The 20,110-nt window shown below is 33.6% G+C and overlaps 2 protein-coding genes across 3 annotated transcripts in view; one reads left to right on the plus strand and one right to left on the minus strand.

The window, feature by feature from the left end:
- The window catches only part of LOC118265813 (adipokinetic hormone/corazonin-related peptide receptor variant I), a 123,348-nt gene extending 107,369 nt beyond the window's left edge, over positions 1 to 15,979 (plus strand). Inside the window, exons 4-9 of one of the 2 annotated variants that reach the window (XM_035579025.2) lie at positions 616 to 764; positions 6,173 to 6,316; positions 11,755 to 11,918; positions 12,449 to 12,572; positions 14,331 to 14,487; positions 15,547 to 15,979. In XM_035579025.2, the coding sequence (XP_035434918.1) occupies positions 616 to 764; positions 6,173 to 6,316; positions 11,755 to 11,918; positions 12,449 to 12,572; positions 14,331 to 14,487; positions 15,547 to 15,756 (948 nt within the window). In that variant the 3' untranslated portion in view covers positions 15,757 to 15,979. The remainder of the gene's footprint in view (positions 1 to 615; positions 765 to 6,172; positions 6,317 to 11,754; positions 11,919 to 12,448; positions 12,573 to 14,330; positions 14,488 to 15,546) is intronic. The other variant, XM_035579026.2, reaches the window with a different exon arrangement.
- Positions 15,980 to 16,857: 878 nt separating this feature from the next.
- LOC118265812 (excitatory amino acid transporter 3) overlaps positions 16,858 to 20,110 on the minus strand; it is a 28,819-nt gene continuing 25,566 nt past the window's right edge. The window contains exon 9 of the mRNA XM_035579024.2: positions 16,858 to 19,819. Within this exon, the coding sequence (XP_035434917.1) occupies positions 19,657 to 19,819 (163 nt within the window). The 3' untranslated portion in view covers positions 16,858 to 19,656. The remainder of the gene's footprint in view (positions 19,820 to 20,110) is intronic.

Here is a 20,110-nt window from a genome sequence, read left to right on the forward strand (position 1 = left end):
TTAAATGTTTTAAAAATCGAAAGTCTCTTTAAATTGTATAACATTCATGAAAAATCGAATTCAATTTCATTTTGTACTCGTCACCACCAATCGTGAGTCTAGACTATACTAACAATATTTACGTTATGCGACTGACAACATTTCTTTAACATAGCATACAAAACGTCAGGCCCTTTACTCCCCGAAGAGACCAACAACACAGGAGAAAATCCTAGAGTGGGGAAACGTTTAAATAAAAAATAATTGGCTAGTACCTATTACTTTTATATACAAAATAGGAAAACTAGCTGTTCCGTGCGGTATCTCCCGCTCTGCTTGGCTACTTTTGATCTTAGCAGGATGTTTTATAACCTATAAACCTTTCTCTTTATCTAATACAAAAAGTTTTCTTTAAGTCAGACCATTATTTTCGGATATTAGCGCGTTGAAATGAGCAAATAAACAAACTTCTCAAGCTTTATAATATTAGTGTAGATGTAGATGAGATGTAGATAGTCCTTTTTAAATCAAGTTTAAAGTCTTGATCAAATACATTTTGAATTTTACCTTACCAAGTTTATCGAGAGCCCTAAACTAACCTAACAGTAAATGAAACGAGCAGCAGTGCTGTTGCAGGTGACATTCCTGATGATGCCGCTGGAGATCGCGTGGGCGGGCACCGTGCAGTGGATGGCCGGCGACCTGATGTGCCGGGTCATGATGTTCACCAGGACCTTCGGCCTGTACCTCTCCAGCTTCGTGCTCATCTGTATAGCTGTTGATAGGTGAGTCTGCGTTCAAAAAATAAACGTATATGTATAAATTAGTAACTTCTCCATCTACTAGAGAAAGGACTTTGGTCATAAACCTGGACGTGCTCAAAGTGTATCTAGTCCGCAAGTGTCATAAATCAATGAAACAATAAATTAATTTATATATGTATTTATATGTGTCGAACGTCAAAAATATTTCAAAAACAATCTAGATGAAATCGGCATTTCCTAATGGACTACGCTGTGAAGAAGTCAGTTTTGCTGTTTACCATATTATTTTATCAGTAATATATTCAACAACCAAGCAGAACAATAGGCATGACGCATAGGACTTTATTTGTCTTATAGTAGTCTTATATGTATAACAAAGTACCTAACAAGTTGAAGGCAAAAATCTATATTACAACGTATCTACGTAGCAAATATTACATACATCCTTTATATGAAAAATGTCTGATACTCGTATACAGAAATATATAACAACCCTCGACTTACGAAATGTCCCCGTCTCGACAGATTTCAAACTTCGCTCTGTAATTTTTCGAGTTTGAATCCGCTTTGAGCGTTTGAGAGGCACGGGACTCAAGTATTCGGTCGGATGTGAATACTTCAACTTGTTCTCCAATAAAATGTACTAGAAGGCATATGTTTTATAAGTTATGTATAATTCTATATTCTAAGGTTGTACAGTAGTAAAATATTTTGAATATTGAAAGTTATACGAAAGATATAACTAGCAAAAGATTTTTTTTTCTTGAGTTGTAGTATGCCAATTAATGCTTACATATTTATATAGATATATTTATCTCAAATAAGTTACCTACCGCTCCTACAGGTATGCATATGTAGCAACATACAAGTATAATTACTAATAACCACAAAAGCCTTAAATTGTGATGTGTGTAGCTCCGTACCTTTACATAAAGTGTATAGTCAGGTATATAATATTTTGAAATCCCCGAGAACCTCTTCTGGGAATTGATTTCATAACGCTGTGTTAAACAATAACTAAAACGTCCAAAAGTTTTAATTATCAATTTATTCATTTTTGAAAAAGTATCAAAAACAGTTGTTAATTACATTACTTAAAATTCAGTGGTCAGCAAAATTTGTATTTTTTGTCCAATTTTACTGGTGTATAAGTTTATAATGAAATTATTATTTAATATCATTTTTAATCCATAACGTTTTATACATAATATATCAGGAACACGATTGTGTGTAAAAAATACTCATTCTTGCAGAGGTTTAAAGGAACTATAATAAAAAAAAACTATATTAAGGACTAACTGCCGTGCTCAGAAACATTTAACGATCACTTAAACTACTCCTTAACGATTTTGTATCGAAAACATTATTGGATTACGTAACCATTAAATTACTCATAGACAGTACGACGATAAATGTGCAATATACAAAACATATCTTAACAAACGATATAGTGCTCACTCCTGTATCACAGGCTGTATAATATGCCCGAATAGGTTTATTTTATAAATATAGACTAATGTATAGACACAATGTACATTTCTTAGGGGTAATAACAACCTAAATATAATACGTATCAGACCCAGACTTGTGGTATGTTACCTAGACCACAGCATTTAGGAATGTTTCATAAAGCAGACCAAGGAATGTGGTATATAATCTAACCATAGTTTTAGGTATGAAACTGTGTGTAGTCGCCTTTGATAGATCTCGATTGCGATACTCGGAAATGTTACGGATGGTACGCCAATGGGAATAAAAGCTAACAAGCGGAAAATTTCCAAGTGCTAACTACATAACCCTTCTAGGAAAAGATTTTCTTACCATTCATAAGAGATTGATAAATTTTAATATAAAGAACAGGAATGTAATAGAAAGGGACGAAGTATAATACAAATCACAAATCTGCGTCACTGAGAGCAAAATAGTAGGTAGAGATCCAGAGATCCAAAGAAAGAAGTATCCTATAACCCAAGTCAGCTCATACCTCATCTGTATACCAAATTTCATGAGAGTATGTTTGGTAGTTTCAGCGTGATTAACGGGCAAACATAAACTTCCACAAAATTTACATTCATAGAAAAGTGTGATTCTCAATATCTCTCTATGAGTTCTACAGATTACCATAGACAAAGAAACCTATATGTAGCCTCTTTGTTACCAACAATTTAATCAAGGCATTGTCTTAAATATTAATTACAACCAGTACTTTAAACGAAACAAACGAACTTTAGCTGTCGAAACAAGAATATTACTTAATAAATATTTCTTTGAAATGTTTTGACAAAGACTTTTCAACTTTGCGTCCAATTAGTTAGAGTTGAGACTTCAGTGAACATCAACAAGCGTTCTGTTACTTTTGTACTGGTTCATTCTAATTATCACTTTGAAACCGAGATTAAAAAAGTAAAAATAGTAAGACAGTAATCTCAAAGACTACTTTGTACAAAAATATTTATACAATGAGATGAATTAGAGCGGAAATTTCCTCTCTTTATAAAGCCTCTGGGAGACGCTAGATTACTACAAAAAATACTAAAATATTAGAACTGAAAAAACTTTGAAATTATACCGTATGGGGAAACCTCTTATGACTTAATTTAAACCACATATTTGTTGTCGTCTTGGCTAACGATATACGAAATATGAGCGAAATAGGCCCAGTAGTTAGGTAAACTAAAAAGTGCATTATTCTCTTTGAACTAATTTGAACACTCTTTACATATACGGCATTATAACAGCCGTGCCGCATGTCCGTAACATTCCTAGACAACCTACAACATTACAGTTTTTTGGTGGTCAAGAAACATGAAGCTGATCCCAAAGAATTTAATACTTAATTAATTTCATTATTTATTTATTTTAATTTCGGTTTTGTTAAAATTGTTGTAGTATGTTTCTGTGGACTAGTTTCATTTAAGTCATATGAGTGATCTCCATACTATATATCATCGCACTAGACTAATCGTATTCGCAATCTACATACGCACAACAAAGTGCGCCTCAAACATTACAAACTGCGCACTCTGTTCGCGAAAATAACGACGTACGTGAACATATTGGTAGGTAGGTACCAACCTGAGTAGTGTCGGGTCATCGAACGGGATCAATCAATCAGGTGGCCGAACTACCAGACGTAGTTACTACCAAACGATACAGACGGACATACTTAGTGTGCGTTTTTATATGTAGAACATCTGTCAAATTAATGGTCGTTAGATACCTACGCAGTAGGTTTTTATGATATATATTTAAAGAATATACTTACGATAATTGGGCCTTCAAAGTAGAGAGATAGGAAATAATTTATCATCATCTGAAATGGTAACTATTTATTTTTATCAATGAATAATGTGTAGTGTTAAATGTCATGGTGACTCGGAGGTTTAAGGCTTGAGAGTGCGGGTTCAAAACCTACCAACAGTATGTACCATTGTGATTTTTACAGAGTTATATGTATTTTCTAAGATTCTTTAGACACCATTGACAAACGGTGAAGGAAAACATCATGAGAAAACCGGGACTTATACTATTATAAGTTTGAAATTGCCAACCCGCATTGAAAAAGCGTGGCGATTAATGCTCAAAAATTGTCCGTGTTAGAAGAAGCCTTTGGTCAGCAGTAGCCACTTATAGATTGTTGATGATGTGTATGATTGTGTAGTGTACAGACACAAACATAGCCTCTACGGTTCTACATTATTAAAAACACCTATCTCAGGAATCGAACCCACCATTAACCCGCCAAATGAGAGCGTAAGTTGATAATGTAGTTTAGTACTTTACTAAATTAATAGCCTAACTTTAAATTAGAATTAACCCTTTGTTGTTTGGCAATTAGCGGGCTGCCAAAGCCAAGCTCTCGAAGTATGTGTGATGTGGTATTAATTTACTAAAAGTTTTCTACGAAAAACCTCTACCATCTACAAGATAATACACGTTAATGATCGCTTAAAGGTTTTGAAGAATTTCGAGGTCGATCGAACTAAATATATGATCGATTTGCGTCATAGTGGAAAGTGATTGGAATGTCTATAATAGAAATCTTTAAGCTTTGATCTTAAGAAAATAAAAACAAAATATCATTATCAACATCGGTAGTAATCGAAACGAGAGCGCGTTCGGCGCTCTGATTGGTTAGTTTATTGTCGTCTTGCTTTATACGTAAAACAAACTCGTACTAAGGGTACAGATCTCGTAACAAAAATCGTTTTAGGTATAGAAGATTTGATTTGAACTAATCTTAATATAGTTTCGTAATACTATGTATAATAGGGCAAGTGACCCGGTTGTGGCCACCGACCCCTTTGTGGCCATTTGGACCTTCAAATATTTATAACTAAGGCATGGACAAATAAATTACTCTGTGATGTACGGTATTTAAAATATTGAATATTGGAGACACTGATACCGTTGGCAGCTTTGATGTGTCAAACTTCACTTCGATGCAACATGTCATTCTTTTTAGTCGAGGGTGAAATTGTTACGATCTTAACAAAAAGGCTAAGGCGAGCGGGTGAGGATTTATTTTTTATTTTTTAAATCTTTGCTTATTGTTTGGATGTTTATGTTAATACTACATGAAGAATATATTGTCTAAGTGAAACTAAAGTTATTTTGTCGCCATATGTTTCTGAAGTGCGGTTTTTAGACGGTGGCCACTAATGGAGACAAAATTATGAATTTCTCCATCTTTGGCCACATGGCTGGCCAAAACTAATGTACATAGACACCCGACTTCTTCCCCTTTATTTTATCGTGGCTTGTTTTCCTTGGCTTTACATATCAACAAATACATATTTTTGATTTTCAGAGTTGCAATAAATTGCCTTCACACAAAGGGAGGTCAGTTTACTTTGCAGCTTTTACCAACGTCATATAAATGTTGATCTCTTTATTTGTAAGTTAAATTCAAGTGAAGTAATAATATTTCATATTTTCCAAACTAAATAAAAACCATTGTTTGTAAAATGTCCAATTTAATTAATAAATTTTGATTACTTTTATTGTATTTTTTGATGGCCAGAACTGGCACACGACCGTGGCCACAAATGGCACGAATCTGGCCAAAAATGGCACAAACTCCCTTTTTTTTTTCTTTCTTATACAGTTATTTTTCTTTTGGACGTTCTTTAAAAAAAGGGTTTTCTTAGGCAAGGTTAATACATGTTAAATGACTTTTTACAAGAAATATGTTCGTGATAACAAAAACTATAAGTTAAGAAAGCCTCAAAGTCGACAAAATTATTAAAGTGGCCACAACCGGGTCACTTACGATATCACAATATCGGCTCATATCTACATATTACATGTTACGGAAAATCCAATAGGCAAGATTCATATGTGTCGCGTTCTCATCCTTAAAATAGTTATCATTCTTATGTTTAAGTAACATTAACATAACTAATAGTCATATATCCTTTGTATTTCAGATACTACGCCATACTAAAGCCTTTGAACGTGACATGGGAGGCGCGTGTGCGCAGGGCGCTGATCATCGCGTGGGTGTGCGCCGGCCTCGCCAGCCTGCCGCAGAGCTTCATATTCCATGTCGAGGAGCATCCCGATGTTAAGGGGTAAGGACATAAACGGATAAACACATATTATACAGTAAGAAAATACTTATTACTCGTTAGAATAAGAACCAAAATCGTTAATAACATGAACACTTTTGAATCTGTCTTAAAATACTAGTTTACTTACTATAATTGTCTTTTTTTCATCTGTAGCCTAATGTGCACTAACAACTTAAGTCGTTAAAGATTTTATTATATATAAAATAAATTAATGCGAGCTACAAGTATATGGCAGTCTTATCGCAATTATCGATTAAAACCAGTCTCTACCAGGCAAAGTATTCATTTGGAAAGACAAGAAAGAAATGGACTTATTTACTTAGACATTAGATTACATTAAACAAGAAAAACGTTTAATTTAGTTACGGAACTTAGTATTAAATAAGATCGTGATACATTTCTTAAAAAGATAAGATTATTCAGTTAATAACGTACGGTTAGATCACAGAAATCAAAATGCTATAGATAGGCAATATTATTAAGAGTATAGATGTATACTCTCATACATACATACATACATAACCTTACGCCTGTCTCCCATGGGGGTAGGCAGAGACAATATATACTCTCAATAAAACGGTAGGTTACAACTAAGCAATTTTTGCAATAGTCCAGTACGTTGACTCCATATTAATATTCATTGATAATGAATATGGAACGATGAAACCTATCAAAAATAAACTTTATCACATAAACACTTGACATTTGAAACACATATGGATTAAATTTGAAATGGGGTCAGTGCGATCGTCCTGGGAATTTGTAACGCATTTGATAAGGTCAACATATCATTTTGAGGTCTTAAATTAAGTCGCACGTCGCATAAATATCATTTAAATAACCTTATACAGGCTTACTTCGCCGTTCGCGTCCACTTACGGATCGCCATGATATTATGTAAGATACTAAAAATGTCATGATTATGTTGTACTTACTACTACTAATATGGTGATAGCTTTCTTATTTTCAAGATTTTTTTAAAGGCCGATCTGAAAGGACGCATACAGGCGAACCTACCTTAAAGAGATATAAGTCAAATTACTTGATTAAATGTAAGCACAAATATATGAATAACAATGTTACTCCAATATTTATTTTTGCATTTTCATAAAGGCAATCTTATTTTACTATTCTTATTTGAAGATAGTTATTATTTACGTCAGTTATATCCACTTCAATCAAGTAATACACTGCGGGCTTAAATATTAATTCAAATTCTTTCAGATTCTTTTTTTTTAATAGATATCATGATATATTATGTATAATATTAGTACAATATATTGTACTTTCTAATCAAAAACATTCTAAATTAAAATAAAACTTGCTCAAAATTAACTACGACTCAATCTAAAATCTCCTATACTACTACTTTTAACCCACTGGAACACAAAGCCGATGGCAGAAGCTAATACAGGTATTTCTATAGATCCTTCTATTTCTATAGATTAACCAAAAACGTAAAGACATTCCTCAAACGAACATATAATTAAATATATGAAATACGTGGTAGAGGGGGACATCATTAGAGGGGGGATTCCTATAAAAAAATTCCAATCGTGAACTCATAAAGGTGAAATATAACAGTTGATCATACAAGTACTTCTATACAAAACAATAACGTGTTGTCTCGACAACGATACGTATCAAGGGATATTGTTTATGATCCAATGAAATCAGGGAAAACATTTCCAATTCATTTGTAAATCCTTTAAGGATTTGACGTAAGCGAATTACAATAAATGTGTATATAACTTTTGTTAGCGGCTTCACCCGCGTTTCCGTGGGATAAAAAGTAAGTCTATGTGTTATTGCAGACTATACTCTATCCTTATTTCAAACTAACTTCGTTCGCGTGGAATAGTGATCCGGCAAATTTTTGGTTTTACCACATAGTTCCCGATCTCGCGGGATCTCTTCAAAAATGAGATGTGGAAGATATTCCAGGGAACTCTTCAAAAATCAACATAATGAGCTCTGCGTTTGAATTTAATAGATGTATACTCACTTAGGGCATTGAAAAAATAGTTTAAAAACGGACTTAAACTAACTTAAAACTAAAGAAAGCTACGAATTACGAATTTATAACAATTAAAAAAGAAACTATATTACAACCTATCCTCTATGCTATAATAACCAAGCTTAAACTAAATAATTTAAAAGAAACGACTTAAATCTAATCTAATTAATTTATAAATTAGACTTACAATTTTATTAAAAAAACTAACTACAGTAACTACTAATAATCGATATCAAACTAAACCTACGTTAAATAGTTTAACCAAAAAACCAGGAAAACCCAACAAATAAACTTATTAATTGACAAATACAACGAAACCAATTTAGAATATACGAAACAGCAGGACCACTACAGACAAATAATCATACGACTGATAATACACTTTTTCTACGATAGTACCGAAGCGCTCGGCCGATACCCAACCAAATGAATGTAACGAAACCATAGCGCGATCTATTCGATCCCAACGCCATGTATCGAGGATAAAGACAACTTGGATTATTTATTTATACTCTGTTCGGGCATTTTCTTTGTACTAAAAGTTTAATTATATTGATATTATTTTTTTCATACCTTTTTACTATTTATTTACTTTTTTCGATGAATTAAAACAATAACATGAACCGAAGTCGTGTAACGATCGACATAGAATTATCTATACTCCGTTAGAGCATTATCTTTGTACTAAATGTTTTATTATATTGATATTATTTTTTTCATACCTTTTTACTATTTATTTACTTTTTTCGATAAATTAAAACAATAACATGAACCGAAGTCGTGTAACGATCGACATAGAATTATTTATAAATAATTTATTTCTTATTTTTATTTTTTGATTTTTGAAATAAAAATATATCTATGTCCTTTCTAAGGTTCTAAACTATATCTGTACCAAATTTCAACCAAATCCGTCAAATAGTTGCGGAGATTAATGGTATAAGCATAGAATGTTCGACGTGATTCTTTAATTTGACATAACTTTTTTATTTATGAACCGATTGACATGAAACAAACACTAAATGTAAATTTAAGCATCCCACAATATATTCGTGAAAACCGCATCCAACTCGGATCAGCCGTTTCTGAGATTTGCGCGCACAGACGAACAGACAAACAGACAAACAGACAAACAGACAAACAGACAAAAAAAAAGTTAATTACATTTTTGGGTTCGACATCGACATAACAATAACCCCTGCTATTTTTTTTATTTTTATTTTCAATGTACAGACAGCACTTTTCTACGATTTTATTATATGTATAGATTTCATCCGGATACCTTTAGTAGTTTTTGCGTGGTAAAGTAACAAACGTACATACTAAAAAAAAAACGCATTTATAATATTAGTAGGATTTTACGTTAGGCTTTCGTAGTAACCAGAAGTGTTTTTGTGTGATTCTACTATTATTATTTTTTTCATTGAAATTAAGAAACATTGGTAATAATCATTATTGTATTATGAAATGAAGTGATAATTACATTGAATATAACTTACGTAAACTATTCAAAAACATCTCTATTAGTTTTGAGTCTTACCGGGTCTCTTATCCATGAAACTTAACAAGTACCTATCTGTGTGGAGTAGGATCATGAAACGTTTAATTTTCACCAATTTATTACCACTAAAGAATGAATATTACTCTTGTTTACGTTATAGGAATGTACAACGAATATTAGATATTCATATCAATATTGGAACAGGAATTCCCGTTTCCCCCTTTGATCCAGTGTAGCGTAAACATGATCCAATGGATAGGAATCCGATGAATGCTGGCATCGATTCTAAACGATCGCTCCACATTCCGACTAGATTTCATCCTCTAATCTAGTCTAGATTATTGTATACGTTTACAATGCCAGATCTAACGGGCGATGATAGGATTCGAAGCATTTCTGCAACGGATGCCATTTCCACAAATTGTATGAAAGGTGTTTTGTTTTGTTATATGTGACTTTATTGTTTTATAGTTAAAGTTTAGTCTTCATTGCAGGTTAATGTTTTGTGTTATTTTGTAAGTGATTATTCTAATATCAACTTTAAGTCCAATCAGTTGAGTTTCTATTTGATTATACTTTGATTGAGATGAAATATTATGTTCGTAGTACTTTGAAAGATAATTTCAGTGTATTGAGAGACTATTCACTTTCGAATGTGTACAAGCTTTCAGCTAAATCTAAACTTTACTGCTAATACAATAAAATCTACATTTACGAGAGCAATCAGCATATCTATAGATTTCATTACTTTTCTAGAGTAAATGGAATACTTGACCGGCCGACGCCGGTCGTAAAATCCGGATTGAAGTAATCCGGTTAATCGAGATTGTTATGTACTGACATACTTCCAAATGTATTATTAGCGGGCGGGAGAATATAGGCAGTTTAATATTTCTTTTAAAATATCTTAAAATAGAAGTCATGACATTGTTTGATACTTAAACTGTTGCCAAACATATTAAGCATTTCATTGCGGTGTAGTAAATATTTTACGAAATATAATACACAAAGCTAAACATACATTAAAAGATTTTAAAAAATATAGAGTTACGATGTAATTTCTTACTCGTTCTTCTTTCTTCGAAGCTACACTTTGGAACGAGTACCTTCACTTCTTTACTTCACTGATAGACAGACCGACGGAAAATTTATTTTGAAATTTCAAAGGTGCCTAATTTAGGATTAATTGAAATAAATGCTTTGACTTTGACGTTGGAACTACGCTAATCTAGATATGTACAATAAGTAGTACATAAATAAGTTAAGGTCAGTAAGTAAAACTTACTTAATGAATAAGAGTAATAAACAGTGAAAGGGGTGGGAGATTAATGAACAGCAGATTAATGGAATTTCGATGCCTAAATATGATTACACTTATGTGGGCCATTATTGCCACTCTGTCGTTAGGACATAAGTGACAGTATAAATTTTATGTTTATTGCTATTGTAGGCAATATGTTTATTAATTACGGAAGTTTATTATAGTCTGAAAGAAAATGACGTCATACTTTAAAATGTGTTTAAAATTGTTTAAAACCTTTTTTCACCTTATACATATAGTTATTATATGTATACCTAGATACTTGTAGAGCAGCATTTATGAGCAATATTTTTATAAGACGGGATGCTATTCATATACTTGTTTTACTCAGCTAAATAAAAAAGAAGATTATTCTTAGAACCTGGCTCTTGGGCTCTTTTTTATGATATCTAAGTAAATGAGCAGACAGATCACCTGATGATAAACTATCGCCACCGCCCATGGACACCCAAAACACCAGAGGCTTTACAAGTGCCTTGCCAGCCGTTTGGGGGTTAGGAATTTAAGGGCTGTTGGTAAATCGGAGGTTGGGAAGATTGGAAAGAGGTTTTTTTTACTAGGATTATATTACTTATCTTTATAACCCGTTTCAATTGCAGATACTACCAGTGCGTGTCGTACGGGTCGCTGCCGACGGAGTGCCACGAGTTCGCGTACTTCCTGGTGAACATGATCCTCATGTACGTCATCCCGCTGCTGTCCACGCTGTACTGCTCCTCCGCAGCACTGCTGGAGATCATCCGGAGAGCTAACACTTCTAATGGTAGGTTATGCTATGTTTTAGAATTGAAACTGGCGGTACGCCTCAAAAATATCAAAATTGATTTTGAATTTTATAAATCTTTTGGACTAACTGCCGCACTCAAAGACTTTCATTGATTACTTAAACTATTCCTTAGTAACAATTTTGTTCGGAAAACAATTGCTAAGGACTGGGTTAAGTCACCATTAAATTACTCTGAGTGCGACAGTTAAACGTCTAACAGGCATCGCAATACTAGAGTATTGTATATTGATTACCTTCGAAGCCGTAATTAATATATTTTTAATCTACAATAATACAAGTCAAACAAACAATGACTGGTTATGGTGAGATAAAAAGAAGCCTGGAACATTACACATCAAAATTAATATTAATCATAGAAAAGTACCAGTTAAAAGCTTCTAATCAAAACCTTACCAAATGAGCCTTAGCCAAATATCTATTAATCTATTAACCGCGACAGATTCTATTTACGACAGTGGCGCCAACTAGAGACATCAAAAACTAATACATTTCAAATACGTTTTCAGATAAGATGCGACGGAGCGGAGTGGGGATACTCGGGCGGGCGCGAGCTCGGACACTCAAGATGACGGTCACTATAGTTCTAGTCTTTTTTACTTGTTGGTCACCCTACTACTGTTACTGTTTATGGTAAGTTTAGTTTAAAAAGAATTACTTAACGGCTGAAAATAATAGAGTCAAATATTGTAGTTATTGTGCGTTCCTAATATACCATTTTAACCAATAAGATTTTCGAATATTATTGACGATAAAATGTTCTACTACTTTTTCATGATGTAAGCCGGTAAACGAGCAGACATATCAACTGATGGTTAGCAATCGCCATCGCCCATGGACACCAGAAGTTTTACAAGTGCGTTGCCAGCCTTTTGGGGGTTAGGAATTAAAGGGATGTTGGGGAATCGGGGATTGGGAAGGGGGTAATTGGGCATACTACTTATTACTACAAATACGCTCTTTATCTATAACATATAATAAAATCGTAGAAAAGTGCTGTCTGTACAGGTTGAAAATAAAAATAAAAAAAATAGCAGGGGTTATTGTTACTTCGATGTCGAACCCAAAAATGTCATTAACGTTTTTTTGTCTGTTTGTCTGTTTGTCTGTTTGTCTGTTTGTCTGTTTGTCTGTTTGTCTGTTCATCTGTGAGCGCTAATCTCAGAAACGGTAATTAAGTTATGCGGTTTTCACGAATATATTGTGGGATGCTTAAATTTACATTTAGTGTTTGTTTTGTCAATCGGTTCATATAAAAAAGTTATGTCAAATTAAAGAATCACGTCGAAATTCTATGCTTATACCATTAATCTCCGCAACTATTTGACGGATTTGGTTGAAATTTGCTACAGGATAGTTTAGAACCTTAGAAAGGACATCTGTATGCTTTATTTCAAAAATCAAAAAATAAAAATAAGAAATAAATTATTTATAAATAATTCTATGTCGATCGTTACACGACTTCTGTTCATGTTATTGTTTTAATTCATCGTAAAAAAGTAATAAATAGTAAAGGTATGAAAAAAATAATATCAATATAATTAAACTTTTAGTACAAAGAAAATGCCCGAACGGAGTATAAATAAATAATCCAAATCTTTATCCTCGATAGATGGCGTTGGGATCGAAATAGATCGCCTATGGTTTCGTTACATTCATTTGGTGGGTATCGGCCGAGCGTCGGTACTATCGTAGAAAAAGTGTATTATCAGTCGTATGATTATTTGTCTGTAGTGGTCCTGCTGTTTCGTATATTCTAAATTGGTTTCGTTGTATTTGTCAATTAATAAGTTTATTTGTTGGGTTTTCCTGGTTTTTTGGTTAAACTATTTAACGTAGGTTTAGTTTGATATCGATTATTAGAGTTACTTAGTTAGTTTTTTTAATAAAATTGTAAGTCAAATATTTTTTTTATTAGATTAGATTTAAGTCGTTTCTTTTAAATTATTTAGTTTAAGCTTGGTTATTATAGCATAGAGGATAGGTTGTAATATAGTTTCTTTTTTAATTGTTATAAATTCGTAATTCGTAGCTTTCTTTAGTTTTAAGTTAGTTTAAGTCCGTTTTTAAACTATTTTTTCAATGCCCTAAGTGAGTATACATCTATTAAATTCAAACGCAGAGCTCATTATGTTGATTTTTGAAGAGTTCCCTGGAATATCTTCCACATCTCATTTTTGAAGAGATCCCGCGAGATCGGGAACTATGTGGTTAAAACCAAAAATTTGGGAAGTCACTATTCCACGCGAACGAAGTCGCGTTCAAAAGCTATAACGAATAATAATCGTCTGTTGTACTAGTAATATTACTTTTTGTCAACTCACAAACTTTCTCCTCGTAAAAATATGTACAAAAAACATTATAAAACCACAAACACTACTCCCATTCCAGGTACTGGATCGACAAAGAATCTCTGAAGAGCTTGGACCCGGCGATCCAGAAGGCGATGTGGTTGTTCTCGTGCACGAACTCGTGCGCAAACCCCATCGTGTACGGCGTGTTCAACCGCAACCGGTGGTCGTGGCGCGCGGGACGGGTGAGTTACTTCGTAAGTTGGGGGGCTATCTATACTATATGTGTATCTATGTGTCGTATGGAATGAAGCATGTCTTAAGCCCGGTGGCACCCAGTACCCTTAGTATGAGTTTGCTTTCCGTTGGGGCCCGCGGCGCGTTCGCTCTGAATGGCCGGCTCTAATATTCCAACCAATCAGAGTGGAACGCGCTTGGCATTTTGCCGGCTTTTCAACGTAAGTTACGCGTAATAAGGTCAGGTGTACTCCTCTAGCGCGCAGCTCAGTCGTTAGTGTCGGTGGGGGTCTCCAGGCTTCATCAGTCGCTCCGCGTGCTCCTACAGTCCTTGGACTTTGCTTTGCGGCACTGGGTGTACTATATATTTATCTATGTGTCGTATGGAATGAAGCATGTCTTAAGCCCGTCAGCACCCAGGTGTACTCCTCTAACATGCAGCCTGAGTCGTGAGTGTCGATGAGGGTCTCCAGGCGTCATCAGTTGTTCCGCGTGCTCCAATAGTCTTCGGACCTTGCACTGCTGCACTGGGTGTACTATGTGTATCTATGTGTCGTATGGAATAAAGCATGTCTTGTTATTGTCGTCAAAACATTACATATATAAACTCTGTCAATCTATAGTTTGCCGCTTCAATTCAATGATGTTGCATCGACACCGGTCCACAATTGTGACCGTGTATGAGTTTTCTTTACGTTGAGCTCAAACAAAACGAGAGCGCGTTCGGCGCTCTGATTGGCCGGCTCGAATGAATCAACCAATCAAAGCGCCGAACGCGCTCTTGTTTCGATCTCGTTAAACATAAAATAAACTCGTACTAACCCGTCTGACTGACGCAGCTTAGATATTCAAAGACTGTTTCATGAAGCATGAGATTGCATGTATTACGGGATCATCAACTTATATGTCTAAAAGAAGAACAATAAAATTATAAACCTCTGATTTATTGTATTCGAAAAGAGGAAACTTGTAACCCATTTATATCACTCGGACAAATTACCTAGGTCTATGTTCCTGTATTTTAGTGAAATTATTCTATTAATCACAGTAAAATTTATAATAAAATTTGCTTTTTCCAGAACGTCCGATGTAGAAGTGGCAGTATGAGACGTGGTTCAAGACTCCCATACGGCGAATCGATGGAAATATCAGCAGCGACGCTTGCCAGGGCCAGGAACTCGATGGGAAGCGAGCGCAATGGCCGGCGGGACTCGTACAATGCACAGAACGGGTCTCAGAAACATTGGAACACGATAAATAACAATCATGTCGGCAACGGCATGGTATAGCCTCCATTCGCCTTACAAATACTAAAGAAAATTCTTTTGACGGTGCTTGAATTTCGAAATTCGAATTCGGAATAAGAATAGGACATTCTGTTTTGTTTTTTTTTCTTTCGCGTGATTTGGCGCCATCTGTTTATCTGTTCGTGTAGTAATTTGACTTATCCAATCATGCAATCAAAATAACATTGAACAGTTACGTGGGTGGCACTTCACGTGACAAATTGACCATTTAATTTAATTTTTTAGTTTGATTGAATTTAAAAAAAAATCCGAAATTAATTGTCTATGACATGAAAAGTGTTGGGCACAAAATAACGGTTGTTAAAAACCGTTATTGGCGTTATTATTTTTCTGGGTGGCAACTCGTTGCGAAAGGGGATTGAATATCGTTAAAAATTCTAAGTGTGTATAAAAGAAAGCTTTAAGGGGGAGTCTTGAAACATATCTAGGTTGCGATAAGTTACACAAAGACTACGGTTCGTGCGGTTTGTGCCATGCCTTGTGAGTAGAATAATGTAATTATAACTGTTGAGTGTTACGCACTGATATGTAACATTCCTATAAGTGAAGTAGCTATAAACATAGTCCTTAATTTTAGCTAATAGATAGTTTAATGAGGCTTCATCAATTGATATTGTTACTTCTTATTATGGGGCTAAGGTCCAATAACGATTGACAAGTATCCATTGATTCTCTAGTTCCTCAACACAACTAGGATACTCATGGTTTTCCAGCATGTAAAGTTAATACATTCCAATGAGAACACGCTTAAGTTATTACGTATATATTTATTCAATAAGACTGACTGACAGACGATAAGTCCTAAGTAGGTATTTTGATACCAAACACTACTTTATTGTTATTTCTTTAAAGGTTGTTTTTGTTTAAACTATAGTTTTAATGTAAAGATTCTTTTATTTTTGTTTAGTAGTATAAATGTGTACTTGGCTGTGAGGTGATAGAGACTCAGCTCTATACATACAAAGAGATATGAATTTTGTACCAAATCGTAATCCTAAGTTAATGCAAGAGATAATTTTTATAAATAAAAAAATGAAATAAATAACGTGTCGTTATTTCAACTCCTTCGTAATAAAAAAGCAGTTTTCACACAAATATTTATTTAAAATAACATCCATATTAAATAAAAACAGGGAATCATGAGCCGACATCAATAAATAATTTGTACTTACATTATAATATTTGGTATGACTTTTAATAATACAAGACTTAGTGCGACATTATATACTCATAACGATAACGATAACTTTAACAAAAGAAGTTATTTTTCTCAAGTTTAAATTATACCGATATAACAGAGTGATTTTTTTTTAGATAAGCTTCTCACCGTCCCACGATAATAACGTTATTTTTTTCTAATATTCAGTTATAACGGACTAATGATAAAGTGCGGACTAGAGACTATTATGAACATTACTTCTACGTACATAAATGTGGTTAAATATTATAATTTAATCGGTAAAATATCTTACGATAGTAATTATAACTTAGAGCTAATATTTGGCCACAATTGAATGACTTTCCCTCTGCAGTGGTCGATATAATAAATAACTTTAACATACATAATATAATTATGACGTAACTAATTCGAATAACTAGTTCAATATTAAATTAAATTGCTTTAGAGAATCACTTAGTAACTCATATAGTACTAGTCTGTTTCACCGATTTCAACTAAAAAGTATTTTAGCACACATACATACATACATACATACATATATATCTATTTTTATTTAGCAGCCATTTTGGATTGGTTTTAATTTCAAAGTCTTACTGCCGCACTCAGAGACATTTGATGATTACTTAAATTATTCCTTAGTAACAATTTTGTGTCGAAAATAATTCTTAAGGACTGAGTTAAGTAACCATTAAACGACTCTGAGTACGGCGATTAAGGAGATTTTGATTTCTATACAAAATAAAATAGATAATAAATACTAAAGCAGGTCGTCACTGAGTAATCCAGATTTACTTCAAATATGACAATACCTATTACATTACCTAACAGGAATTATAAATCAGAAAACGGTGAAACAGCATAAATCAATACATACAAAGACGAACCACTAATTAATGGTATTTTATATCGTTTGCAACGATAAAACAATTAATAACAAATGTAAATAAATAGAAGCTAAACACTAAGTGTCATGTATTCATTTGAAACGAGTGGAATGCAGGCTGTCTTTAAACGTTACAGTTTCGAAATAATTCGAATTAAAGTTTCTTATTTATTATAACCTACAAGATATCGTTGTTTATAGATATTTGGGAAACGGTTTTAAGCGGTTCCCATTTCGGGTTATCCTCACAAATACTTTAAGATGGTGTAGTAGAAGTATTTTCGAAAAACATTTATCATTTTAATCGATTAAGTTTTATAACTTACATAAGTTGTTCTTTGTCAAAACTCTCGAAATGAAAACACGCTTAAAATCGTACACCTTTTATATAAACACGACATTATCTCATGAAAGTTAATAACAATTGATTTTACCAACAGCTCAATGTTTTATTTATCAGATGTTACTATTACCAATGCAATGAAGCGATATTGAAGTACTATTTCGCAGTGAAAATACTTGTCGAAAAGTACTAACGAGGTGGACATTTTTTTTGTGTAATAAGTCGGTATACGAGCAGACGGATCACCTGATGGTAAGCAATCGCCGCCGCTCATAAACACCCGAAATACCAGAGGCATTACAAGTGCGTTACCGGCCTTTTGGGCATTAAGAAATTAAGGATTGTTGGGGAATATGGGTTGGGAAAATTCGGACATACAATATTAACTATAAAAATCATCATAGTTGTTGGTAAAATCAACTTTTAAACATTAATATCACCTACTTACAATACAAACACATTACTAGAATAAACATACACAATCGATTCTAATGTACATTCATACAAAAATAGATGAAAGGATTCAGCTACACATTCCTTTAAATATCCAAAGAATTTTTGTCCAATCGATAAATCGACCTTATCTGTCATATATTTAAAGTTGAATTTTGTTAGCAAAAAGCTTCAGAAAAGGACAGGAAATATGTTGTAGTAGCAAAATAGCTGATAGTACTTCTACATCATAGTAAAGATCTTAATAATTTCTAGAAGACTGTAATAAATAGGCGACACAATGATTCACTACTTGAACATTCTGATTTGAACAGTATTACAACATGTATAGAGTCGAAAATTCTAAACATCATAACGACAGCTACTTTAAAGCTACTTAAAATGGCACATATAGAACACACCGACACATTGTAAGCTCCTTCTAACATTTACTTCAATGTTTTATAATACTAAATACTGATAATGTGTATTTCAATACGTATCTTTCGACAAACATCGATACGAGTAATACGATAGATAGAGAGTCTCATTTTCTGTTTGAAAACACGATATATTTTAATAATACAGTTATTAATTGTAAAGAGTTCTCCTAAATAATAAAGATTCACAATATACACTGATATAATTACTATAATCTTTGTAATCCCAAAACATCAATACTTATACAAAGATATCTTCTTTTGTCCGAAATAACGGTTGCTGCAACGTTATTGTCTTAAAATAACGGGTTCAATAACTTTGTTTTAATAATGGAATAACTATCGCGTTTAAATTGAATAATCATTGACACTGTTTATGCCCTTTTTTATTTATTTTTAAGCAAAATGTTTTCTGGATTTTTTAATTTTTAGCTACGTTGATATGAAACAATTTTGATTTTAGTTTTAAAGCTCAAATTGTACGTACTCGTTATCAATTTAACAACTCAAGATGACAATAGACTGTTATATTTTTCCTTCAACGTTATTCCTTTTTGTCTGTCCACACAAATCAATGGTGGACGTATGTTCCGTTATTTTCAGTTCAATGGTCCCCCTTCTCTAGTTCGGTGAGTTCGTGGGAGGGCGCCCCATCTCTATCGTTGTTGACTGCGCGGGTTTTCTCTATGTCACCCTGCGAGAGTGACGTCACAATGATGGCGCCCAAAGCGTCGCATACCACGTTGATCGTTGTACGGAATCGGTCGCTGAAATAAAAAGATGTTAAAGTTAGAATTACGGTTGATAGTCACTGTATACATTTATATAAAAATATACTCTTTCAGAGTTGCTAGAGAGCTACCAACTACTGTTTAAGAGTATCACTGGGTAGGTAGGAGAAAAAGTTAATGAGTTAAATTGAGAAAATGTTATATATTAACGGCGCATTCCAATAAACTACGGATCGTTAAATTTGCTTACGAGCCGTAGAATTTTGACACATTTTGTATGGAGCTTATGTCAAAATTCTACGGCTCGTAAGCAAATTTAACGATCCG

Source organism: Spodoptera frugiperda, chromosome 7 (genome assembly GCF_023101765.2).
Source record: "Spodoptera frugiperda isolate SF20-4 chromosome 7, AGI-APGP_CSIRO_Sfru_2.0, whole genome shotgun sequence".
Taxonomy (NCBI): domain Eukaryota; kingdom Metazoa; phylum Arthropoda; class Insecta; order Lepidoptera; family Noctuidae; genus Spodoptera; species Spodoptera frugiperda.